The 27,096-nt window shown below is 44.7% G+C and overlaps 3 protein-coding genes across 3 annotated transcripts in view; all 3 read right to left on the bottom strand.

Annotated features, from left to right (window-relative positions):
* LOC125431433 (radial spoke head 10 homolog B2-like) overlaps positions 1–5,438 on the bottom strand; it is a 29,216-nt gene extending 23,778 nt beyond the window's left edge. Inside the window, exon 1 of the mRNA XM_048494199.1 lies at positions 5,433–5,438. The gene's annotated coding sequence lies outside the window, so the exon portion shown is untranslated. The remainder of the gene's footprint in view (positions 1–5,432) is intronic.
* A 338-nt stretch (positions 5,439–5,776) lies between these two features.
* On the bottom strand, positions 5,777–13,184 carry LOC125430682 (parvalbumin, thymic CPV3). Its single transcript, XM_048492807.1, has 5 exons — positions 13,036–13,184; positions 12,371–12,437; positions 10,052–10,184; positions 7,915–8,024; positions 5,777–6,064 (listed from the first exon to the last, which is right to left on the bottom strand). Exons 2-5 carry the CDS (start codon positions 12,429–12,431, stop codon positions 6,039–6,041), a joined length of 330 nt encoding a protein of 109 aa, XP_048348764.1. The 5' UTR covers positions 12,432–12,437; positions 13,036–13,184; the 3' UTR covers positions 5,777–6,038.
* Positions 13,185–21,187: 8,003 nt separating this feature from the next.
* LOC125430683 (parvalbumin beta-like) lies at positions 21,188–26,877 on the bottom strand. The gene is made up of 4 exons (XM_048492808.1): positions 26,816–26,877; positions 23,294–23,426; positions 22,515–22,624; positions 21,188–21,325 (listed from the first exon to the last, which is right to left on the bottom strand). The coding sequence occupies exons 1-4, from the start codon at positions 26,874–26,876 to the stop codon at positions 21,300–21,302; spliced, it is 330 nt and encodes a 109-aa protein (XP_048348765.1). The 5' UTR covers position 26,877; the 3' UTR covers positions 21,188–21,299.
* Positions 26,878–27,096: the final 219 nt, after the last annotated feature.

Consider the following 27,096-nt stretch of genomic DNA (forward strand, 5'->3'; position numbering starts at 1 on the left):
CTATTCATACTTTCAATAAAACTGAATATCTCTTCATATGTGTGTGTGTGAGTGTGTGTGTGGGTTAACAGATTTGTAAGTCAAATATATATATAACATTTTAATAATCAGATTAGAGTAAAGATTTCTTGGGTTGTTGTAATAGTTTTTAATGTATATATAACTATATGTGCTTGTTTATTAATTTTTTTTAATACACTAAGGTGACAGAATTAGTCATGTCGCCTAAATCATCAACGGCTAAAGTTGTTATCCAGTATACCAGTTAATGTTAGTTTATTTTTTAATAAAACAATTATAAATGCAGGTTCATTATTATAATACTTTTTTCAATTACGATAGTTACATTTGCTTGTTTTTAACTTTTCCCCTCATATTTCTTTAGTAAAATAAAAATATCTTTTAAAAAATATGAAATAAGATGGATATAATTGTCTTGATATAAGACAGCTTCATTCAGGCTGCTGTCATATGCTCTGAGACCTCAGACACACACCTTTCTCATCTTAACCACCTGATATCCTTTAATTTAGGGATGCTCTCGAGACTGTCAGTAAAGTTTACATGTGAAGCATTTTACGCCCACTGCTATTTACTCCATCCCAGTTTTTAAAACTGTTGTTTTCCCTTTTATTATCCTTAAATAACATCAGATATTCCATTAGGTGACTCTGAATATCCTTTTTTTTTTTTTGTTTTACATTCTGCCACATAATAAATGGGCGTATATTGTAAAATCTACTGTGGCTGGAATTCAAATATGAAATTAGTCTTTTCTGCTTTTCTGCCCCACAGTAACAAAATCCAGACAAGTAGCGCAAAAAAGGATACATTTCTGTTTATAAAGGGCAGTCCTAAACTGAATTATACTAGATTTCAATAGATTTAGGATTGCACATCCTTAACTCCTGTGATGTCAAAATGGGCTAAGTCAGTGATGGCGAACCTTTTTGAGACCGAGTGCCCAAATTGCAACCCAAACTCCACTTATTTATCGCAAAGTCCCAACCCGGCAATTTAACCTGAATGCTGAGGTTTTAGTTTAGAAAAACCAGTTGGCTCCCTCTTCCTCTGCCCCACCCGCTCGAGCAGGGGCCAGCCTGCTCTAGCCTCCAGCAAGTTCCGCTTGCACCACTCCGTGCTTCTCTAGCATCTCTGCCTCCTCTGCGCCCCCCGCACCCCCCCCCCCGGCAGCAGCCACCCGGAGCACAGGCACCAGGCCTGCCAGCCGAGTCCTCCCTGCTCACCGCGGTGCGCGCAGATGTGTGTGTTTGTGTGTGTGGGGGGGTGATTTTCCGCCCCCCACATGATGAACTCTCTGTGTGCGTGCCCACAGAGAGGGCTCTGAGTGCCACCTCTGGCACCTGTGCCATAGGTTCGCCATCATTGGGCTAAGTCGTATAAGACTGCTGTGTGGAACCTTCCACTTGCAATTCAGTGGAACCTTGTTGACGTTTTTCCTCTGTAGGAAAGTATTTTTCAGGCTTCCTACCCTCAAATAAATTCTGTCTTGTGGATTTTGTGTGCTGAGAAAGCCATACACATGACTCACAAAAATAATCATGTATCAGTGAGGATTGTTAAGCATTTTTTGCATGCATTTTTGTCTTGAGAGCCAGCATGGTGTAGTGGTTGAGCAAGTGCACTCTTATCTGGAGAACCGGGTTTGATTTCCTGCTCTGCCACTTGAGCTGTGGAGGCTTATCTGGTAAGCCAGATTAGCTTGTGCACTCCAACACATGCCAGCTGGGTGACCTTGGGCTAGTCACAGTTTTTTCGGAGCTCTCTCAGCCCCACCCACTTCACAGGATGTTTGTTGTGAGCGGGGAAGGGAAAGGAGTTTGTAAGCCCCTTTGAGTCTCCTTCAGGAGAGAAAGGTGGGGTATAAATCCAACTCTTCTTCTTTGTGGTCCACTCCACAGCCTTCGGTTTCCAAGACTGTTAATAATAGGATGTTTTGCAGGTCATTAATTTATTTGACTCTAGTATGGTATATTCTATGTTTCAGGGACCATTGGTCAGTGCATTCAGTGACCCCGTCAACAGGGCCTTCTCGTCATTTGTGACTTCTGCACATCCTGAACGAGGGAGCAGGCACGGCAGAAAGGTTTGCAGAAATTTACATGAATATCTCATCTCCCCTACTTTCAATGCTGCGATATCTAGATCAGAAACAGTGTGTTTTCATAGTGGGTGGGTCTCAGAGGAATTATGCCATCTGTAATGGTTATGAAAGACATATGGCTTTAAAATGTTTTCCCCTATAAGCACATTCTAAAGAGGAATTCTGAGCAAATGTTAGATCCTTAGAATTGCAAGGAAATGGTTGCCTGAAGAGTTCCGTTTTAAGCACAGCTATATCCACCTGAGCTTAGAAGGTCGCTTAGGGTTGCTTTGCTAATATCTTTCCAGTCGGGAATCCCAAAGGAAAAACAAAGCAAATGAATATCCATTATTTCTCAGTGGCATCTCATCTCCTGACAGCATAGGAACAGTCTAGCCGTCTTGCCTTCGGTGAGGTCCATGTACTGATTGTCAGATACCTGTCAATGACTGACAAAGGGACTTTGCTCTTGGAGAGCACTTATTAGTTCTTATTAGCCTTTTACACCTTTTTATGAAGTTGCTGTTTTGTATGGTATATATCCTGATCCGGATGGCCCAGGCTAGCCTTATCTCAGAAGCTAAACCAGGCCAGTCCTGGCTCATACTTGAATGGGAGGAAACCCCCCCCCCCAAAAGGAAATCCAGGATCATTACGTAGAGACAGTCAATGGCAAACCACCTCTGAATATCTCCTGCCTTGGAAACCCTGCATGGTCGCCAAAAGCCAGTCGCAACTTAGGGGCACTTTCTTCCACTTTGTGCCATAACAGGGAAGATGAGTATGCCAGGTATTTCGAGAGGATGATAAAAATATTTGATGGGAAGTGGAATAGGTGGGATTGATGCAGACTTATTTGGGATAGCTCACAAATGGTGCCATTCTCTTCAAGTGAACCAAGATAGTTAAGTGAAGCTGGCTGTATTTTTTTTTTACTGTACCTGTGTATTTTTCCCCCCTACCGACAAAATATACAAAACTTTTCCCTGTGGCCTTGCCAGCTGTCACAAAATATGTTCCTACATTCTTAGGTGACCCACCGCCTGGCTGCCTCCGGAGTGCGGGGCACTGTCCTTCAATGGATTGCCTCGTTTCTCCGGGGTCGGAATCAGCAAGTGAGGTGCGGGGATGAGGCCTCCCGGAAGTGCCCGCTTCATTGCGGTGTACCCCAGGGGGCATTATTATCCCCGCTGTTATTTAATATCTACATGCGACCCCTTGCTCAGCTGGTATGGAGTTTTGGGCTGTCTTGTCACCAATATGCGGATGACACTCAGCTCATTCTGTTGATGGAGGGGGGAGCAGCCACTGCCCCGGCAGCTCTACAGCATTGTTTGGAGGCGGTCGCTCTTTCGTTCCGACAGAGCAGGTTAAAACTGAATCCATCGAAGAGCGGAGATCCTCTGGCTGGGCAGCGGGGATGTTTCAGCCGCCCGGTGTGGGAGGGTCACATTGGCACCGACCCCTCCGTACGCAATAACAACCTGGGGTCCACCTGGATTCGTCTCTATCAATGGAGACTCAGGTGGCCCATATAACCCGGGTTGCTTTCCACCTTCGTCAGGCCCGGCGGCTGGCCCGCTTTCTCTCCCCGGCCGACCTGTCAACATTGATCCAGCCAACGGTCATCGCCAGATTAGCCTCTTGTAACTTCGCTCTACTGCGACGGGCCTTCCCTTGCGTTTGATTCGGAAGCTAAAACTGGTCCAAAACGCGGCTGCGCTCCTGGTCACAGGCAGTGCCACCTGGGATCACATCCAGCCTGTGTTGCGCCAGCTGCACTAGCTCCCGGTAGAGTTCCGAATCATCTTCAAGGTGTTGGTGATGACCTTTAAGGCCTTACAGCGGCTTGGGACCTTCATTATCTCCGGGACGCATCACCCCACATGTCCCAATCACGGCCTCTTCGCTCAGCAGAGGCCAACTTACTGGTGGTCCCTGGCCCTCGATGATACGGCTGGCCTCCCGCAGCGGGCCAGGGCCTTTATCGCCCTGGCCCCAGCCTGGTGGCACGCTCTTCCACCAGCTGTCCGGGCCCTGCGGGACGTTCTGGCATTCCGCAGGGCCTGTAAGGCAGAGATGTTCGCCGGGCCTTTGGAGAGGACCAGCCGTTGACAGTGCCCCCTCCCACGGCCTTTACATCTGTGCCTTTGTTACTCTGGGATTTGCTGTCCTTCCCTCCTTGAAAGAGGATTTGGAAACGAAATTGTCGGATGCCATTTTACAAATTAATTTTAACTATTATATTTAGTCTCTCATTTTACCGCTGCTTTTAAAGGTTTTATCTGTTTTATTTGTATATGATGGCTATTATGTTGTACACCGCCCAGAGCCCTCAGGGGATGGGGCAGTCTATAAAACTGAAAAATAAATAAATAAATAAATTAGGTGAAGGAAGGAATAGCCAGATGGGATGAGGAGGATCATGTTGCTTTTGAATGCTTGTAGAACGGAGTGATGAAATATCCAAAAGAGTGCTGAGTCCAGCACCCCATAGTCCAAATACCATGTTTTCAGTCACGCTTTGAAACCTGTCATAGATGCCCAGCTGGCATTGTGTCGTCCCGTTGTGAAGAACTTGTGAAAGGGCAAAAGGGACATGTGTGTCGGTGACAAATGCCTTCAAGTGACAATCTCATTTAGCATTTAATCACCCCGATTTGCCCAGCCCTAACCCCCTCCATGCCTCCCTTTCAACCTCCACCCCACCTGTGCATCCTTCTTCCTCTCGCTAGCTCTCCCACCACACGCACGTGCTCAGTTGCCTGCACCACATACACAACCCTTCCCTGTGCATGCAGCTGGGAGTATTGTTGCCGTAGCAACAGGAATGCTGCCGTGGCACACCTCCCACAATATCCTCCCCCTAAGACAGCGATGGCGAACTTTTTCGAGACTGAGTGCCCAAATTGCAACCCAAAGCCCACTTATTTATTGCAAAGTGCCAACATGGTAATTTAACCTGAATACTGAGGTCTTAATTTGGAAAAAACAGTTGGCTCCGAGGCGTGTGTTACTCAGGAGTGAGCTTGGTGGTGGTTGGTGGCTTTGCTTTGAAGCAACTGTGCAACTCTTCCAACGGGTGAAGCATGACCCTAGGAGGGTTTACTCAGAAGCAAGCCCCATTGCCAGCAACCGAGCTTACTCCCAGGTAAAGGATCACGCTTTAGTTTAACAGCGCTTAACAGGGTTACCTTCCCCCAAACTAGGTCTTAGGTTTAATGCTAATAATTGAGCCCAGTGGCCCAGGCCAGCCTAGATGTGTGTGTGAGGGGGCACTCTGTTTGCACGTGCCCACAGAGAGGGCTCTGAGTGCCACCTCTGGCACCAGTGCCATAGGTTCGCCATCACTGCCCTAAGAGGACAGGTGACAGAGCACTCTAGATGAGGACAAGTGTACAGATAGGGGGTAGGGATTGAGTGTGGTGGGGAGGGGTGTGATGGGGAGGATCAGCAACAGTGGACCCCTTTATAATCCATGGACCTGGCAGCTGCCCAATCAAAAAGTATGCCAATTCTGGCCCTAGAGATTGGCATCCCGGCTCTATCCCCAATGGCCAGGGCTGAGTAGGTACACAAGTCTGGCATTTCAAAAATCAGGCCCCGCCGTGCTAATCCACAGCACCTTTCAGAATATCGATTACAAGAAGGATTCACTCCGTCACGACAACACAGTGAGCAACATCTGTTTAATTGTTTTCAGTGCGGCAGTTGCTAAGATGGTAACCAAAAATCTACACTAGCCCGACGTCGCTTGCGTTGGCTAGTGCAGTCGTGGTTCCTCACTGAAATCTATAAGCCGGTAACACACAGTCAAGGCAAAAAATAAATAAATAAACAAGATAATGAAAGATTCCTGGGTTTAGGAGATTTGGGAGAGGGGTCTCCTAGAGGTGGATGAGTCCGTTCATCACGCGTGGTCATTTCCAGGTCTTTAGGAGTGCACCATTTCCTGGAACTCTACACCAAAGCAGGAGGGGAAAAGTGATATGCATGGTGAACCGAACTCATGCCGGCGGCTGCTTATACTAGGCAGAAAAAAGCAAACCTTTGGCACCGTCACATATGTACACAAGCTGTTTAACTGTATTGAAATGTGGTTTTGCATACATGTGGCATCTGAGGGCACACATGTCAAAATGGCCAGCGATTTTGTGGCAGGGGGGAGGGGGGCAAGATGGACTGCCCCCCCTCCCTTCCTGGAGCGAATCCTTGCAGCTCCGGTCGTTAGGCTGAAGGTTCGGTCACCCAAACTCTAAGCCCAGCCAGGCATGCAGGAAGTTCCAGCGTAGTGGAACAGAGCAGTGGTTTGGCTTGCCAATCTCCAGGCCCAGCCTGGAAATCTCCCATACTGACAACAGAGATTAGTTCCCCTGGAGAAAATGGCTGCTTTGGATGGAAAATTCTGTGACATCATACCCCACTGAGGTCCCTTCCTTCCTCACACCCCACTCTTCCTTGGCTCCACCCCTAAATCTCCAGGAACCTCCCAGCCCAGAATTGGCAACCCTCACAGTGCAACTGGGCCAATCTCACCCCTGGCTGATGGTCTGTGAAGTATAGTGGTGTTAGATCTGCTGCAGTGAAATCAAAACAGAACTCTAGTGGCACCTTAACGAATTATGGAAATGTTTATTCCAGCATCAGTTCATCTTGAGTTAGAGCTTGCTTTTCTGGATGCATCAGTATGACCTCCCTTAGGCAGATATGTTAAAGTTATAGAAACAGAAAATGGGATGTTGTTACAGAGAGAGGACTGTTTAAACTCTACACATTCAAAGCTTATGATGGAATACATTTCAAGTGCCGTCCTAAACAGTGCCGTACCTTTCTAGAGTCGATGAAGTCAACATTTGTTTGTAGAAGGGTGCCACTCTGTTTAGGATGGCACGGCAAGTTTTTAAGGTGCCACTGGACTCCTGCTTAAGGTGTTTGGTCTCCCGATTATTTCCAAGGCTGGTGGGAGGGCAAAGAGTCAAGGGAAACATTCTGTGGGCTGTATTGTCGAAGGCTTTCCCAGCCGGATTCAACTGGTTATTGTGGGTTTTCCGGGCTGTGTGGTCGTGGTCTGATCGATCTTGTTCCTAACATTTCACCTGCATCTGTGGCCGGCATCTTCAGAAGTGTATCACAGGTGCAACACACTTCCCTCTGTGACACACTTCTGAAGATGCCAGCCACGGATGCAGGTGAAATGTTAGGAACAAGATCTACCAGACCACGGCCACACAGCCTGGAAAACCCACAACAACCATCCTGTGGGTTTTTGATCTTCCCACCTGATTTCTCCCCTGGCCTGTTCAAAACAGAACAGAAAAGTGCACTGCACTTTACGCTGCAGAGATGAGCCACCTGGGTAGGCAATGCAGGCTCTTGGCCGGACAGTGGATGAAGCCTTTTAGGTTCCCTGATGTTGCTTGCTTGCTCGGGTGGGAGGGGAGGGGGGGCAACAAAGCCAAGTGAAAGCCTCCTCCCTCCTGAGGCCAGTCTGTATATTGGGCTGGATGGGGCATTGGTCTTGGGAGCTCATCTTGCAGCGAGCGCCAGTCAGCTGACCTCCCGCTGCCCCCCTGGGTCTCCCTGGGGTCCAGGGAAGGATGAAACGGATGGGTGCTGTGTGGTTTCCAGCCACATAATGATCCTCTGAAGATGCCAGTCAGGAGAGAATGCTGCTAGAACACGGCCATACAGCCCGGAAACCACACAGCACCCAAGTGATTCCGGCCGTGAAAGCCTTCGACAACACAATGAAACAGATGTTTACAGGATCCACCTTCAGTGGGCTATTGAAAATCAGCTAGGCGCCATACCTTCAGCCCCAATTTTCCCATCTCCATCGTGGTCCGCCGCTGCCAAAAACGTTTTGGTTTCTGCCGCTGTTAACACTCTGGCTCCAGACTCAAACCTCTGGAGGAAAAATCTGGAGAGGAGAAAATGATTAATTCTGGCTGGGGGAAAAATTGTGATGTTTGGTTTTATCGAGTAGCTCAGATGCTGTCGGCCCAGACAAGAACTCAGTGTAACACCAAAGATTGCTAGCCTCAGCGGTATAAAATACGTCTAAAATTATTTTTGAGCCTACACTAAATCGATTTCATTTTTCCCCTAGAGAGTTTAGGGGTGGGAACCGAATCTCATCAGGATCTACAATGGGTAGTCTTGGTGTATCTACTCTACAAACCTGTATCATTGTCTGTCATGGTTTCCTCAGAGGAGCTGTGGGAATTGCATTCAGAGACATACTAACAAAACTGCAGTTTTCAAACAGCAAGTATCAGGGTTCTGCAGGAAGTGGGAGTAACTGTTGTTGTATAGTTATGCCTCAGTCTTCCAGTGCTAGTTCTTTAGAATTGGCATGGTCTAATGGCAAGAATGTTGAGTACTCATTTAAAGAACATCAAATTCTTGGAGTCATTGAGTGGACTTGATGGACCCACCACTGTCCCTTGAGTTTCAGTAATGAGACGTGAATTATATTTTGCTGCTAATTCTTTGGTAGTACCATGAATATATCAACCTGTCTCTTTCTCTCTCCTTTTCTCTCTCTCTCTCTGAAATATGAGTAAGTTAGTCCTGGCCCAGAAAAGGATTAAAGAATGATGCTGTACCTCGCAGAATAGATTGCAAACCAGAACAAACACATTTTGCCTTCTGTTGCTAAAGATATCTTGCAAGAAGATTTCCCTGTAAATGGTGGGGTTTTACCAACAGTGAAAAGGGGTCCCCCAAGCTTAAACAAAACACATGTAACCAAGAGCATCAATCTCCATTAGTTTGTAGAGGGCGTATGATTCATGCGCTGATTCAGATTAAGAAGGGGAGAGGATGTTAGCCCTTCTGTCTCCATTAAGTTTTGCTAATCAAACCGGGCTCGTGCTGCTCTTAAAAGAATGTGTGTTGCATTTGACAGGAAAAGTCCCCCCCCTCCCACATACACACATTTGAAAGCTAAGCAGGGTCAGCCGTTGTTAGTACTAAGATGGGAAACCACCAAGGAAGTCCAGGGTTAATTTGGCAAACCACCCCTGTTCACCTCTTGCCCTGTAAGCCAGCATGGTGTAATGGTTAAGAGCAGGTGGATTCTAATCTGGAGAACCAGGTTTAATTCCCCACTCCTCCACCTGAGTGACAGAGGCTTATCTGGTGAACTAGATGTGTTTCCACACTCCTGCATTCCTGCTGGGTGACCTTGGGCTAGTCACAGTTCTCTCTGAACTCTCTCATCCCCACCTACCTCACAAGGTGTCTGTTGTGGGGAGAGAAAGGGAAAAGAGCTTGTAAGAGACCTTGAGTCTACTTATAGGAGAGAAAGGTGGGGTATAAATCCAAACTCTTTCCTTCTTCTAAACCTTATCAAGTCAGCATAAGTCAGTTGCGACTTGACTGCACTTCCCATTGTGTATGTACATACATTTATACACATATGTACATACATTTATACACATACACATGCACAAACACACACACATACACATTTAAAGAAAGCATCCTTTTTTCTTTTAGAAGGGATCGTAGTTTTTCTTTTAGAAGGGATCGCAGTGGATTTAAAGGGAAGATATATGTGTTATGTATAATAGTTTGATAAGTCTAATAGCCAACAATTTGGCATACTTTACCAGTAACTAATAGGTAATATAAATTGCTTGATCCAGCGCCTATGTGCCACGCGTGTTTGTGTATCTTATATTGTTTTGAACGTAGCACATTCATTTCATTGATTCCTCCATCCTCACATATTCCCAATCCATTTTGGGGTGGCATGCATAATTTGCCTGTAACCCCACCTATCTAAATTACTTCCTCAGCTGCTAAACAAACAAGCAGGCATGGATAGGAGATCCATTCATGGCTTCTTGTAATTTCTTCTAGTTTGGTCCTCAACCCATTTTAAAAGGCAGAAGAGACAAAAAACAAAACAAAAACAAAATAATGAAAAAAAAACCTCACTTAAGTTCATCTTCCTCAATGAAGCCGCTTTGATCATTATCTAGGATCCGGAAGATTTCCTTTACTTGGCTGCCGCTCTTTTTGGCCATTCCGCTGATCTGAAAGAATTTTTTGTGGTTGAAACTATCTGGAGCTAGAGAGAAAAGAAAAAAGAACGAAGCCGTTAGGAAGAGATGACAGCTACATCTTTTCCACTTGGACATCTGACTTTCAAAGCCTTGACGATCGTTCTCACAAACAATGTGTTTATGAGTGTGTGTTCAAAAGAGATGTTTGGATATATATATTTTTTTAGTTGGACATAAATGTTTTATCACTGGGTGACTGAGATGCCTTGCACAAGTGAAATAGCTGTTACTGTTCAAACAGATCCGGCTTTCATCATCTGTCAATGCAGTAGTTTGTCGGATTCTAGTGCAAACCATTGAGTTACATAAATTCATGAGAACTGAGAAATTAAGCAGTATTTAGGTTCACGTGCCTTTTTGCCTCTGTTAGACAAAGCGCGTCTTCAAGAAGTATAACCGTGTTTCACGGGCCCGCGAATTAGAAAAGTTATTTTTTTTCAATTGAACTGCAGTCCCCGGAAATGTAGCTGTTGATCTGTTGGTTCCACGTGTCCTGTGAACCAGTGTGACTTGATGTACTTTAGCTATCACTTTTTGCCATTGAGAAGCACAGCAAAATAATTATGCTACAGTGGGAAGAAAAAAATATTTATTCAGCTACGCTGCTCCTGTGCATTCCACCTACATTTCTTCAGGGGGGTCTAGAAGTTCGGTTAACGTGGATTCTCCCCCTGAAGAAGCATAGGTGAAAGTCACAGGGGCAGTATAATGGAATAAATCATTTTTCTTCCCACTACACCAGTGTTCTTTTGTTTGTTTGTTTGCTCCATTTTCCATGCGGTTCTCTTCTCCTGTACAGAGAAACATAACTAATAACGATTTTCTTCTTAAGAGTTTAATGTCTCTCTTACCCTAGAAAATGTGGGCAGGGAATGTTCTAACACCCTGAAAATCACAACATTTTTCTTGAATAACATGTGTGGACTCAATGCAGTCTTGAAGGCATGTGAAGAGAATTTTTAATAATAAGGTTTATGTAAATGCGGCCAATCCCTTTTATTAGGGTCAACTAAGACAGCATGAAGTAAAGATAAAGCTTCCAAATTCCCTGGGGCCTCACCTTCAGTCTGTATGTTTTGAGGGAAATTCAGAAGTTTGCTCACTATTTTGTGACCTCGACCCGAGTAGCGGGTATCACACTACTTCTGTGTTTGGACTTTTTTTTTTGCTGATGGGATAAAACAGCTACTGGCAATTTAGTAGCAGTTACCAGCAGCTGGCACTTGGTTCCTTACACAGAAATATTAATTTACCTAGCTTCCCTATACAGAAATACTAACGTTTGAGTTGTGATTTCAGTTGTGAGGACCCAGTGTTCAGCTAAGGACTGAGAGGGGAAAGAGTTTCACCCTCCTGTATCATTTTGAAACCAGACTCTGTGCCGCTCTGACAGTTATCGGGTGGGGAGAGGGACAGAGTCATCGGGTGGGGAGAGGGACAGAGTCAGGGTGAAAGGATTAAACTCATTTTATCCTCCCTCAACAGTCCCAACCCAAATTGGAACTCTTAGCAACAGAAATCTTTCTTAGAGAGGCATGGGGTGATCTCTGATCTTCCCCTGGTCTAGTTCGTTCCTTAGGGAAATGTAAGGACACCGTAGAAAAATTCTAAATGATTCAGAGAGAGGTCATAAAGAGGAATTACTCTCTTTCTGCAAACCACTGAATCCACAGAGCCATGGTTCAAGGTGCATAAAGGAAGCATTTTTTCGTGCTTTGCATAATTAACCTATGGACCACGGAACCACAGTGTGTGGTTTGACCCTGATTTTTGTGTCCCTTGAAGAAGAATTAGACGCATCCATGCAGGCATGGCATAATGCTTGGACAGATTAAAATTGCGGAGATCCAAGTTGAAATCTCTGCTCTCCAAGAAATCCGTCAGGACAATCGTTCCATCTTCCTCACTAACCTACCTTGCTGGGCTGTTGTAAAGATGAAATGGAGGAAGGAGGGAACCATGCAGTCTGCTTTGGAAAAACTATCATAACTAAATGAAGGAAAAGACTCCTCAATATCTGTCCATGGTAGCTAGAAGGAGGGAGTTATTCCTCTGAACACCAGATTCTGATAATAAATTGTAGGCAAGGGATGGCCTTTGACAAGACCCACAGGTGAGTTTCTCCCAGACATCTAGTGGACCACTGATGAAAACCTCACATCTGTTAGGTTTGTTCAGCCATTGTTCTTACCTTGGCAGTCTCTGAGGGCGGCAGCTATATCAGAAGGGCTCAGGATATCGGTGATGCTCATATTAACCTGTGCAGAAAGAAAATCAAACACAAGGTGCTTATGCAGGTGGGCAACCGAGAGACGGCTCTTTCCATTACAAGGAAGGGCAGCAAAGAGGTGACCATCTGCTTGGGGTTACAGCTGGTTTTCTCTTATCTTTCCACTAAAACAGTCTTGCATTCAAACCTCGGTTTGGATCATGCTTTTCTTTTACACTGCTTTCAAAACCAGTGACAGTAAAATAGAAACATGCAATATTTTGATGTATTCGCTCTACAACAGGAAAGTAGTTAAAGCAATGCCATGCTTTGTAGGCATATGGGGGGGAAAGTCACAGAGAAATAGCAAACTGGGGTGGTGGGGGAGCATTCAGGTTGAAAAATGGAAGGATATAACATTTCCACTAAAACAAATAATCGTTCCGGTTTGCAGAGGTGTCCAGAGAAATAACAGCTCAGTAGATTCATCCTAGAGATAAGTATTTTTGTCCTTTAATCTGACTGCTCTCGCCTTGATAGTTTCTCCAAATAAGGAAGAGAACAATAGGTAAATAGATCATCACAGTTAAATAAATAATCATTACACAATACCTCCATCTTCCAAGAGAGGCGGCTGTTATACTTACTACTTATTCAGCCTGGCCACAGATCTTTCTGCCTTTTAAACTCTTGCGCTGGCTTTCTGGTTTCCCAGACAGGAAAGAGGGGTGAATTTTTTTTTTTGTAGAAACAGCTGAACAGATATCAAGCGGGATGGTACCTCTGGTTTGGACTTATCTGCCTAACTTATATAGGATTCCACCGGAGACAGTGGCTGCTTGGGTTACCTTTTCATGGATTAGATGCTCCATTTGAGACACCGCTCAGATGTCTTGCTTAACTAATGAACTGGGTTTTTCCCCCCCACTTCTATTTATACCCAACGAGTACAATGAAGAGAGCTGCAGTCTCTCTTGTCCTGACAATAAATTAATGTACCTTCCTTTAATTAAGTTTTGGCCTGGACCATCAATCCTCTGCAAGTTCCCTGGGTTTTCCCCCCCCAGTTCCAAATGAAGGCTGAATTTGCAACAGGTAATTGGTGTGGAATTAGAAAGCTGATTTTATATCTCTTCTTCATCTTTCGGAGGAAGATAGAGGTTAAAGACACCCAGCGGCAATGTCAGTAAAACAGAAGCACCCCTGATATTTTTTGGGGGGAGTGAAACTTTCCTCACTGGAAGCCACTTCCTTCATTACAGGAAGGCAGGAGTAGGAAAACTATTGCAGATGATGTTGTATGGCTGTATAGAAATGGGATGGGTAAGGAATAAGAGAATCCCCAGTCACTCTACCCAGGCTTCTTGAGACTGTAATATTCATAACACAAGCACATAAATGATTTTAATACGTTACATGCAATGCTTAGCAAATTGCATCTGTACTAGACCCATGAAGACCTCCGTCCAAACCAAAGAATCAACTCAAAAACAACGTGGATGCTACAAGGGATGCTACGGTCACTTAAGAACATGATAAAAACGATGTAGCAAGTCACTGACTGTTCAGGAGGGTGTCCTTTGATGTCTGAAACAGAAAGCTGAGACTCCACGCGATACTAATCCTGACTGAAAGGTTGGTTACAAAAGCCCAAACTGAACTGGATTTCAGAACGAAGGCCAACGCCACCGTATAGCGATTCAAGAAGCAATCTACAGTTACTGGCATTTATTTATTCATTAACGACTGTCTTCATCCGAAGCGTTGCTGCCGGCCTGCCTTAATTAGAATGAATAAAACAATTGCGAGGGCAAACTTCCTTTACAAAGAGGCATTTTAATAACAAAGTGCTGGAACTTGGCATGTTGTGTGTGGTGGGGAGCAGGCACCTAAATAAACCTAAATCTGAAATGGTCTGTTCTACATTTCCGTGGTGACCAATGTCACTTGCTTGGTTTGTCTTCAAGGAGGTTTAATGAGAGAATAACTGGTTAAGAAACTATAGCTCAGTCTATCCTTTGAGAGTAGAAGGTTCCAAGTTCCAGCTTTGCCATCTCCTAATTGAAAAGGATCTCTGGTCTGGTGGTTGGACTGAGAGAGATCTGAGGCCCTTGATGTTTGGCACTTGGCAGAGTTAGCTAAGCCTAGGGTTTGATTATGGCAGTGTCGTATTTTTACACAGTGTGTGTTGTTTATGCCTTCTTGTGGATTTTCTGGAAGCACCCAGTTGGCCCCTGTAGGAAACAGGGTGCTTGAACTCATTGGACTTTTGCCCTGGCCCACAGGGCTGTTCTCAAAATACCAGAGATCACCTCAGGACCTGTGGCAGTTCAGAAGGTAGCATGATATGTTAAACCAGATTGAAAGCATATTGCCCTGTCAAATTACCTGTGGTTTCAATACTTAGTGTTTTACTCAGAGAGAACTGAAATGCTGCTTCATAAATTATGTTTTCTGTAAGTTCAGGCGCATCATGATACTAAGGTACAGAGAATGTGAGAACCACTGTACTGTTTGAGACCACTAGTTCCCCTCATCCTGTTTCATAAAGTAGCCAATCAGGTGCTTCTAGAAGACCTGGTCATGAAGGTCAAGACCTCCCCCATGTGCCTTCCCCCCTATTCAGAAATATATTGCCTCTGGATTGTCATTTAATCGTTGTGGCTAATAGCCATAACATTAACATGTCTTCTATGGATTTGCTTGATCACCCTTCAGACCTCCTTAATTTACTGGCTGTCACTGTATCCTGTGGCCAGGAGTCCCGCCAGTTAATTATCCATGGTGTGAAGGAAATCTGTCTTTTGTTTTTCCAAAATATGTGTACCTGCAGAGGCGAACCTAGGGGAAATGTAGCCCAGTGCAAAATCTGAGTTTTCCGTCCCCCACCCCCTGTATGGGTGGGCCCCCTCCCCCACCACGACCAGACAATTTTTTTGTACCAGGTCATCTCAAAGTCACCATCATATTAAGACAAGCCACTTGTCTTGAACGCAGTGTATGGACCTGGAGGGCAGGAGGAGGTGTGCGGGGGATGATTTCCTGCCCCCTATGTGACTAAATGGCCACAGCCCGGGGACATTTGACCCCATGTGTCCCCCTGGGTGGTAAGCTCCTGCATACCTGTAATGCTTGGAAACAGTGTACATGTCAGCTCCCCTGCCCCCAGTTAATGGAAATGGCTATCTGACCTCTTCTGACCTTGCTTGTTATCACGTGTATGGCTTCTGGTGGTGCATTCTCATGAATGTATGTCTGTAGGTTACACAAACACGTGTGGCACATAGGCGCTGGCTCAAGCAATTTATATTACCTATTAGTTGCTTGTAAAGTATGCCAAATTGTTGGCTATTAGACTTATCAAACTATTATATCTCCATAACACATATATATCTCCACTTTAAATCCAATTCATGCAACAATTTATTACAAGACAACCTTCTCTCAAGTCCATAATCATGTATTTGTTAAACCAACAATGTCCATAATCTTGTAAATATTATTGCGTCAATGTCACCCGCTGTGACTGGGATACAAGTTCATAACAATTAATGAAAATCCTGGATTGGTGGCTTGAATTACTTATAAATACCTTCCCAATTCAAGGGCAGTCAAATTTCTCATCATTTTCAGTTGTATATATTTCAATCCGCTCCGTTGTACTTCCCAAACGCTTCGTGCTGATTACCGTGTTTTTGTCTGGCTTCTTCAAGGGAAGTGTTCATGCACTCGATAAGGTGGATTACAGTGGATCACAGTTTGCGAAGCGCTTTAGAGGCAAGAATCAGGGTCTTAAAATGACCTTGGAGATGAACCGGGTCAGACTGCAGGAGAAGGTGGAATGGTGGGATTCAGCCGGTTCGCACCACTTCAGCAGAACCGGTTGTTAAAATGGTGCTTGTAAACAATCAGTTGTTAAATTATTTGAATCCCACCACTGATGAGAACCCTCCTGATTCAGGCTGGGTGCTCGGTAACCTTTTCCCGCTGTACCGTTATCCCTAAGTGGACTACCTCATTGGGGATGACCTATAGACACGTTGCCAGTGTGAAGAGGGGAAATAACATCTCTCAGACGTGACTTGAGGTTGAGAAAACACACAGAGAGGGAGGATTAAGCTGCAGCCCTGTTATGAGTCAGAGGGGGTAGCCAATTTCAGAAATACTAGTAATTTTCCCCGAGACCCATCGCCAAATCTCCCAGCATCTCGTCTGCTTTGGGTCCCAGAATGGCTTGCAACTTTAAAACAGCTCGAGGTGAGTCTCCTGGTACCATTCGATATTCTCTGTGATGATCATTAAACTGATTGTCGATTGTCACCGGTGACCCAGTAACACTATCTTGCGACCTGGACGCTGCAGGCAATTGTCTAAGTCGTTTCTCGCGGCTGTCAGCAGCCTAATCAGGGAGGGCAATCTTTGCGCCACTGAATTATTCAGGTTTTCTGTGTTATTTTAACAATAACTCTGCCCTAAAGGTGAGAGGATGACTGAAAGTTTAGGCAGGAAAATGTCTCTTGAGTTCGCTAAAAGTTGTGGATAAAGCGCGAGGACTCAAGCGCAGTATATTGTTACTGGCTTATCTTCTAGAGTTCCAGTGTTCTTGGTCTTCATCAAAGTAATTAACACGGAAGACTCCGGGCTTGTCTTCATGACTCCATGCCTATATCTCAGAAATAGGTAGTGTTGATTCGAGGAAGGAATTCGAATACTTTTTTATCCATCTGTCTGTCTATCTATGGCCCCCTTCTGCAAATGCAGAATAATGACTTTCAATCCACTTTCAATGCACTTTGAAGCTGTGTGGAATAGCAAAATCTACTTGCAAACGATTGTGAAAGTGGATTGAAAGTGCATTATTCTGCATGTGCAGAAGGGGCCTGCCTGCCTCTTTAACATAACTGTACAGATAATAATACATGCACAGTTTCACAGTTCCTCTTGACAACACATGAGTATATAATATTATTGACTTGCAGGAGAGCATAGGAAATATGGTAGCAGAACTGGACAACTGGAGATGGTCACATTGAATGGAGTCTCTGTAAAAAGATGGACTAGCTATGCACAAATGATGATCTTGATAGATTACTTCTCTGTTTATCTGATGACTTGCTAGCCTGAGGAGGACTTTTCGTTTTATTTTCCTACCCCCTTTGCAATAAGCTAGCAGTGGCGTTTCAGAAGCTGTCAACCCAGGACAGAGAGTCTGAGTGAGATTTTGGATTCTTGGCACAGAACTCTTTGCATTCTGGGCTGTTTGCCCCAGAGTACCTAACACAAAGAATAATCGAGAGGATGCTTTGGTTGTTACCGGGACGCTGTCATTTGTGGACATATTTGCTTGTGAGTGAAATGAGAGCGCCATCAAGTGGTTGTGGGTTTCTCAGATAAGCTGGCTAGGGGTTTTGTTTTTGTCCCCTAGTGTATCATTTCGATTAATTTGCTTCAGCAGCTCCCTGTAAACAGCCTTGCACACATAAGTCTCTGACGCGGTCTCCCGGTCAGTTGGCAACCAATCCAATCTCCCGGTACGGAAGCGAGGAATATACAGTACCATAGTTCATAGCAGAATGCAGTCTGCGGAAAACCACATTTTTGATAACCTTCCTCGGTGGTAATAATTTTTGCCTTGCCAACTTTGTTCAGGGTTCTGTTAATAATCAGGATTGCTAATACTATACATTCCAGACAACGTCTTTATTTATCATCTGTTTGATATGGTTAGCCCAGGGTGTAAAATTCCAGTGTTGCATTGATTTTATTCACCTTGGTTTTTGGCAGGTCCCGTTTACGGGCATTTTGTATCTTATTCCAGGAGACTGGTGAGAATGTAATCTGGATACCCCCTGGTTTTGTATTGATGCAAATCTCCATTCATAACGTGTAACTGGATGAACAAACCCTCTAGTGTCCATAGAGAACTCACATACTGAACAGTGGCCACGCCCGAAATGGCTGTAAATCATCTCCCGAAACTGGGAAACATGGGGGGAAATCAGATTTAAGGGTTTGGCACAGATTCCTAGTTTGCTTATGAACATTTTGCAGTAGGGCAGAATGACCTGGAATATCATCAACCAGATGCCAATCTTGGTTTATAATCTGTTTGATATGTTTAGCCCAGGGTGTTAATTCCAGTGTTGTGTTGATTTTATTAGGTTCATTCACCCTGGTTTTTGGCACAAGCAGGTCCCATCTATAGACCAAGATGATATTCTCACCAGTGCCTCAAATAAGACACAAAATACCCAGAGATGGGAACTTTTTGTTGGATGTAGCAATATCTAAAGTGCAAAGGAGCTGAGAAGAAGACCCAGCAGGAGACAGGCAGGTGGTCAGCTGGAGAGGGCTGGAACGTTTGTGACCCCCTCGATCCTTTTGTGTCACCTCTTGTCTGTCCTTAGACTGACGCTCTCAGGTCTTATATCCTGCTTCTTCTTGAAAGTTAGGCCCTTTTTGCACGGGCCAAAATCAATGCTGTCGGGCTGGTAAAACACCGTTTTGGCAGGGGCCCCTCGCACAGGCGCCGCTGCCAAATCAATGCAGCAGCGCTCTGTTCCCACCAAAGCAGTGTTTTCAAACCTCAGTTGGGGAGTGAGGGTTTTTTTGCAAACGCCAGCTTCCATTCGGTGCCATGCAAATGGCACCGGGTGGAAGCTGGCGTTTCTCCCCCGGCCCTCCCAAATGTTGCTTACCTCCGGTCTCCTTCCATCGCGTTGTGGAGGCCAGGAGACACGCCTGCTGGCCTCCAACTCCAGGGTCGTTGCTCTGGCCAGGGGGGGGGGGCATGTCCCCTGGCATCGACAAAGCGACAGAAGGAGATGGGAGGTAAGCAGCGTTTGGGAGCAGTGGAGCCTGTGCGAAGGCTGCGCCACAGGTGGTGTGCCCAGCGGGACCGTCCGTGCGAACAGTCCCACAGGGGTGCAGCAGCATAAACTATGCCGCTGCACCCCTGGAAGCTGGCCGTGCGGAAAGGGCCTTAGTTAAAGGGACTATTCCTAGCTAGCCAGTGTGGTGTAGTAGTTAAGAACAGGTGGATTCCAATTTGGAGAGCCGGGTTTGATTCCCCACTGCTCCACCTGAGTGGCAGAGGCTTATCTGGTGAACCAGATGTGTTTCTCCACGCCTACATTCCTGCTGGGTGACCTTTGGCCAGTTACAGTCCTCTCAGGACCCTCTTAGCCCCACCTACCTCACAAGGTGTCTGTTGTGGGGAGAGGAAGGGAAAGGAGCTTGTCAGCCACCTTGAGTCTCATTACAGGAGAGAAAGGTGGGGTATAAATCCAAATTCTTCTTTTATCAGAGGCATGGACAACGGGAGCAGAAGCAATTTGTACTTCCTGTTTTCTCCAGATTTGCCTAGTCCCTACTCTTCCCTTTTCCACTTTCTGATGTCTTTGCATCCCAATGTTGCCAAGGATCATGGCACCAGATCCACTCATTGTGTGATCTGCGAGTAATACATCGATCTGTGATGCTGCAAAAGAATCCCAAGAGGCATCTTTCTGATGCCTTCAGGTCCTCACAGACTTCCATAAAAACATGGTTACCTCAGGTAAATGCCAGGGTTTGCTTGTGCAGTCAAGCTGCTTGGGAATAGACTCCAAGGAGCAACTTATGTGTACCACCCTGTTAAATTGCTCAAGCACGCCCATATCTGAACTTTGGCAACCCATCTGAAGGTGTAGCTACCCCTCCCCCTCCCCATCTCAAAAGACTTTGCACCCCCCGCCCCATGTACTCCAACTATGTCAAAACTAAATGTGTCAAAAGCATGGCAGAGCATGGTTTGGTTATCAAATATTCAGTCATCATATTAAAAGTGAAAAAAAATCAACCATATAAGTAAGAACATAAGAAAGAGCCTGCTGGATCAAACCAGAATCCATCTAGTCCAGTACTCTGCTTCTCGCAGTGGCCCACCGGATGCCTTTGGGAGCTCACAGGCAGGATGTGAAAGCAATGGCCTTCTGCTGCTGCTGCTGCTGCTCCTGAGCACCTGGTCTGCTAAGGCATTTGCAATCTCAGATCAAGGAGGATCAAGATTGGGAGCCAGAGATCGACTTCTCCTCCATCAATCTGACCAAGCCCCTTTTAAAGCTATCCAGGTTAGTGGCCATCATCACCTCCTGTGGCAGCATATTCCAAACACCAATCATGTGTTGCGTGAAGAAATGTTTCCTTTTATTAGTCCTAATTCTTTCCCCCAGTGTTTTCAATGTATGTCCCCCTGGTTCTAGTATTGTGAGAAAGAGAGAAAAATTTCTCTCTGTCAACATTTTCTACCCCATGCACAATTTTATAGATTTCAGTCATATCCCCCTCGGACGTCTCCTCTCCAAACTAAAGTAGCATGAGTTAAAAAAAAAAAGACCCTAGAGTTCATGAATGATGGATTTACTTTATATGTAGCAAGGCATTTGATGAAGCTGGTTATTTGAAGGCAAAGACCACTTTAGACATTCTCATTAAACATTTTTTGTTTAAACAATAAACAAAAATCAATGTGATTTTTCTTCTCCGTTGAGACTTTTGTACACCTTGATTGAATGGGAAATGGAGGCCGGTGAACTCGAGAAAATATCTACAAGATCTCTTTGGAAAACACACATTTATTGAATATTCCTAATAGCGCCTAATGCAAATAAAGCATAAAGTTCAGAGTTGTTCTCCTTAGATTCCAACTTTATCTCTGTTTGAGGTGGTGCCCTTTTAATTAAAACATCAGACAATAATAAAGATCAGATAGCCGCGACAGATCAAATAGCGCATTTCTCTAACCATATGAAACAATATACTGGCGACTGTCAATGCCATTTCACTGTATAAAATGTAGAAATATAAAGTAGTCTTGCAATAAGGAAGGATGTTTTGCAGTACAGTTAGCTTGGTCTTCCTCCTGATCTCTTTAACTTTTAACCAGGACCCGGAACTCTAGAAAATAAAACGAAAAAAGATTTCGGATTTCATTCTTGTGAATCTAGAAAGATCCACTTTTGTATTTTAAACAGTCAACATGGATTCCCTCAAGAAGAAGAGTTGGATTTATATCCCCCCTTTCTCTCCTATAGGAGACTCAAAGGGGCTTACAAACTCCTTTCCCTTCCCCCCTCACAACAAATACCCTGTCTGGTAGGTGAGGCTGAGAGAGCTCCGAAGAACTGTGACTAGCTCAAGGTCACCCAGCTGGCATGTACAGGCTAATCTGAATTCCCCAGGTAAGCCTCCACAGCTCAGGCAGCAGAGCGGGGAATCAAACCCGGTTCTACCAGATTACAGTACACCTGCTCTTAACCACTACGCCACAGCTGCTCCCTAGATGGAATTCAGTGGCTGCAGGGTGAACTGGCCACTCTCCTATAATGGTTTGTGAGGTTTCTGCTATACAGTAAGTTTTCACTGTATGTGGTCACTGGCTTCCTGCACCAATACAATATGACATCATCATTGCACAGGTGATGCAATGAGATTTCACCAGATCCTCCTAACTAATGGTGGAATAGGGCAGAAGCTCCCAACCTTCTTGAGCCTGTGGGGACATTTGGAATTTTGACACCATGTTGTGAACACACAGCAGCAACATGGCTGCCACATGGGGCGGAGCCAGCCACAAAATTATTGCTTCAGCTTATCGGTAAGACAGTGCAGATCCTTGGGCGGTGGCCACTACTGCCGAAGCAGCATGTTAAAAAATCAGCACAGCCAATCAAATCTCTGATAGTCACAAGCATTACTGGGCAAATGCCATTTCTGACCCCACCCACTACCTAAAAACACTTGGCCAGTGCCAGAAAAGGTGTTGGCGGGCGCCTACAGGCACTACATTAGAGGCCTCAATTCAGATGACTGAAGATACACAAGATAAAGATCACCTAAAGATAATCTGGCTGAATTGTGATTGGATCCTTTACTTTCCAGAGCTCCTCTGATCAATAGATCTTGAACAATGACTAAAAGTTTCTGAAGGGAAATATGATAGGAAAGTAATAACCAATTAATTAATATTCAGATCACTGTCTAGCATCAGATACAGAACAACATCCTTTAGGAATAATAATTTGGATTCTTCAAAATAGCATAAATAGCAGAAAATCCCAGTATCGATTTTATCCAGAATCCTTACCATCCAATCCGATTTTGCCATCTCCATCAGTGTCACCTGCTTTGAGAAACACCTTGATCTCCTCATCAGTCAAATCTCTGCTACCTAGCTTAAAAACCCGCAGGAATTTCCTACTACCTAAAAAAAGATTTGTCGTGATACTGATAGGGCAGTCTGCTCTATTATGTTAGTAGATGCATTCTACTGCTCTTCTTTTTGCTGAGAAAAAGATCCTGCAATTAGTTCAAGAAAAAGTTTATGATCCGAGGGCCAAGAAAAAACAAAGCTTATTCCAGTATCTCAAGGTGGCTACAAAGAAACGTCACTGCATCTGCTCCCAGAGTGTGGATAACTAAATCTACACAACAGGACTTCCTATGACGACCGTGTGTGTTCAAAGTGCCATCAAATCACAGCTATATGGGAACCCCTTATGGGGTGTTCAAGGCACAAGACTGCCTTGGCAGTCTGTCATCCAAACACAAACCATGACCAGCCGTGCTTAGGTTCCATGATCAGCCATGCAGGTCAGGGCAACTATCACGTAGGATTCTGCAAAATCAGGAATCCTCTGCTTTGCAGGGGAAAATACATATCCTGCAGAAATCAGAGTTATTATCAGAATGGAGGATAGTGGGTGGTGGAGAGGAGGACACATAGTCGGCAACCAGATCGACAATTACAATCCTTAGCGTGCTCCTTTCTAAGTCATCAATGGACCTAAAAGGCTGTAAAGTATTTTAGGCTGCACTGCATGTCAACCACTTAAACCAGCGAGAGAGAGAGAGAGAGAGACTCACTTCAATTCAATTTCCTCAATGAACCCACTCTTGTCCTGGTCAAGGATTCCAAACACTTTTGCCACCTGATCGTCAGATTTGGTGTTCATCCCCACTTTCGAAAAAAAGGTCCTGTGGTTGAAAGAATTAGGACCTGGAATGAGGAAAAAACAGAGTCAGAAACTCTCCAACCTCCTCAAAGGCAGGTAGAAGCTGGGTGTGCGCGTGAAACAACCACAGAAGTCTTGCCAGGCACAATTGATTTCAAATCACCAAACATACATCGAGGCCCCTGTACATAGATTAGACCTAACTGTTAGCGCTACATCTGAATTAAATATTGTGCACATCTGCCTCTTCAATGATGTTTGAGGTTTAATGCACACCCACTTCCAGAAGGATAGCTACATCTGTTGTTGCATCTGAAACAGCAAAAACCTATGCCCAAGTTAAAGCTTATTAGAAGTCACCATAAGTTGGGGCTTAATGTAGTATTTTCTACCACCAGTGTCTAAGGTAATTGTTTTTCTGGCATTGCCTAAGAGTTTGCATGTTTCTGGGACTATGGTGGTTGTGTGCTTATCCAACTATGGGTTATATTGGTCTCTATACATAGACCTAAATGTTAGCACCACATCTGAATTAAATATTGTGCACATCTGCCTCTTCAATGATGTTTGAGGTTTAATGCACACCCACTTCCAGAAGGATAGCTACATCTGTTGTTGCATCTGAAACAGCAAAAACCTATGCCCAAGTTAAAGCTTATTAGAAGTCACCATAAGTTGGGGCTTAAGGCATTTCTACCACCACCAGTGTCAGCGGTAATTGTTTTTCTGGCATTGCCTAAGAGTTTGCATGTTTCTGGGACTATGGTGGTTGTGTGCTTATCCAACTATGGATTATATTGGTCTCTATACATAGACCTAAATGTTAGCACTACATCTGAATTAAATATTGTGCACATCTGCCTCTTCAATGATGTTTGAGGTTTAATGCACACCCACTTCCAGAAGGATAGCTACATCTGTTGTTGCATCTGAAACAGCAAAAACCTATGCCCAAGTTAAAGCTTATTAGAAGTCACCATAAGTTGGGGCGACAGTATTTTCTACCACCAGTGTCTAAGGTAATTGTTTTTCTGGCATTGCCTAAGAGTTTGCATGTTTCTGGGACTATGGTGGTTGTGTGCTTATCCAACTATGGGTTATATTGGTCTCTATACATAGACCTAAATGTTAGCACCACGACTGAATCAAATATTACATCTGCCTCTTCAATGATGTTTGAGGTTTAATGTACACCCACTTCCAGAAGGATAGCTACGCCTGCTGCTTGCATCTGAAACAGCAAAACCTATGCCCAAGTTAAAGCTTATTAGAAGTCACTCATAAGTTGGGGCTACAGCATACCACCAGTGTCTAAGGTAAATTGTTTTTCTGGCATTGCCTAAGAGCTAAAATGTTTCTGGGACTATGGTGGTTGTGTGCTTATCCAACTATGGATTATATTGGTCTCTATACATAGACCTAAATGTTAGCACCACATCTGAATAAATGCTTGCTAATGATGTTTGAGGTTTAATGCACACCCACTTCCGGGAAGGGCTACAGTATTTTCTACCACCAGTGTCTAAGGTAATTGTTTTTCTGGCATTGCCTAAGAGCTTGCATGTTTTGGACTAGAGCGGGTTGTGTGCTTATCCAACTTTGGGTTATATTTATTCACATAGACCTAAATGTTAGCACCACATCTGAATTAAATATTGAGCACATCTGCCTCTTCAACATGTTTGAGGTTTAATGCATCAACATAAAACCTCCAGCCCAAGTTAAAGCTTATTAGAAGTCACCATAAGTTGGGGCGACAGTATTTTCTACCACCAGGGACTATGGTGGTTGTGTGCTTATCCAACTATGGGTTATATTGGTCTCTCTCATAATATTAACTCCAAATGTTAGCACCACATCTGAATTAAATATTGTGCACATCTGCCTCTTCAATGATGTTTGAGGTTTAATGCACACCCACTTCCAGAAGGATAGCTACGTCTGTTGTTGCATCTGAAACAGCAAAAACCTATGCCCAAGTTAAAGCTTATTAGAAGTCACCATAAGTTGGGGCGACAGTATTTTCTACCACCAGTGTCTAAGGTAATTGTTTTTCTGGCATTGCCTAAGAGTTTGCATGTTTCTAGGACTAGATAGTGGTATGTTGTGCGTTTATCCAACTATGGGTTATATTGGTCTCTATACATAGACCTAAATGTTAGCACCACATCTGAATTTTAATATTGCAACATCTGCCTCTTCAATGATGTTTGATTTTAATGCACACCCACTTCCACAAGGATAGCTACATCTGTTGTTGCATCTGAAACAGCAAAAAACCGCCTGCTAAAGCTTATTAGAAGTCACTCATAAGTTGGGGCTTATTGTATTTTCTACCACCAGTGTCTAAGGTCGCTTTCAAGACGTACAAAGCAGCTGACGGATGACGCCGCAAAATTGCGACGATGTACGAAAAGGTTCATTACAGACAGGCGGAGATGCGGGACCGCGAGCCCCGCGAGAAATGCGGACGTCGCACTGAAGCGCTGGGCGGAAGCCGCTCGCGATAAGCTGGCGCCTGCGCGACTTGGCGGCCCGCATAGCTTCACGCCATGCTCCACGAGAGCAGTGCAGCGGGAGGATGTTCGGATCGCCCTGACGGTTCCGCCCGGCCCCCCCCATCTGTCAGTGCCTCCTCCCAGCTACTGGGTCAGTCCGCATGGGTCTGGGAAAGGTGCTTTGGCCATGCAGGGAACGAAAAAAGAGTGGTTTAAAGTGCTTTCTGAATACCGGCGCTCAGCCGTTTAGCTGCTTCGGGCTGACGGCTAATGCGACTCAAGGCCAGGCGAACGCCTCGCTATGGCCAGGTAATTGTTTTTCTGGCATTATCTAAGAGTTTGCATGTTTCTGGGACTATGGTGGTTGTGTGCTTATCCAACTATGGGTTATATTGGTCTCTATACATAGACCTAAATGTTAGCACCACATCTGAATTAAATATTGTGCACATCTGCCTCTTCAATGATGTTTGAGGTTTAATGCACACCCACTTCCAGAAGGATAGCTACGTCTGTTGTTGCATCTGAAACAGCAAAAACCTATGCCCAAGTTAAAGCTTATTAGAAGTCACCATAAGTTGGGGCGACATTATTTTCTACCACCAGCGACTAATGTGTTACAAGACTCCTGTTTATTTTCAAAGAAACATGTTAATTACAGGCAGGATCTGGAAAAGAATTGAGTTCCTACCCCTTGGGTTTGCTATCAATAATTTGGATTCGCTGTGGCTTGGTTGTGTTTTAATCGTTTCTTTCGAAGGAGGTTAAAGTTGGAAGTACTAGTTTTCCCTCTATTGCCATGACCAAAGCCAATGCTACTAATAAGTCATTCTGATTCTCTAGCATGGTGGAATCAGATCTGCAAACAAAAGAATGCAGAATAAGTTTAGAGAGAATCTCAGGGGAACAGAAGACTTTGTCAAGTCAGGAGTTACCTTTGCAACTCTCCAGTCCAGCAGCAATTTCTGCATCGTTCAGGATTCCAGAGAAAGCCATTTTCTAGCTATTGGGGAGGAGGGAGAGAGAATTAGTGTGTTATAAAGACGAACAGGAAAGCTACTGAGATAATGACATCCCCCCCACCTCCGAAGGAGAGGATGAACCTCAGGATAGGTGGCCGTAGCTTCTGTCGCTCAAGTTGATCCTGGTCGTTCGAAAATTCCAAGTGGTTTGCCATTTCCTCTCAAGGTGACAACCCTGGACTGCCTTGGCAGTC

The sequence above is a fragment of the Sphaerodactylus townsendi genome, linkage group LG04, assembly GCF_021028975.2.
Source record: "Sphaerodactylus townsendi isolate TG3544 linkage group LG04, MPM_Stown_v2.3, whole genome shotgun sequence".
NCBI classification, from domain to species: domain Eukaryota; kingdom Metazoa; phylum Chordata; class Lepidosauria; order Squamata; family Sphaerodactylidae; genus Sphaerodactylus; species Sphaerodactylus townsendi.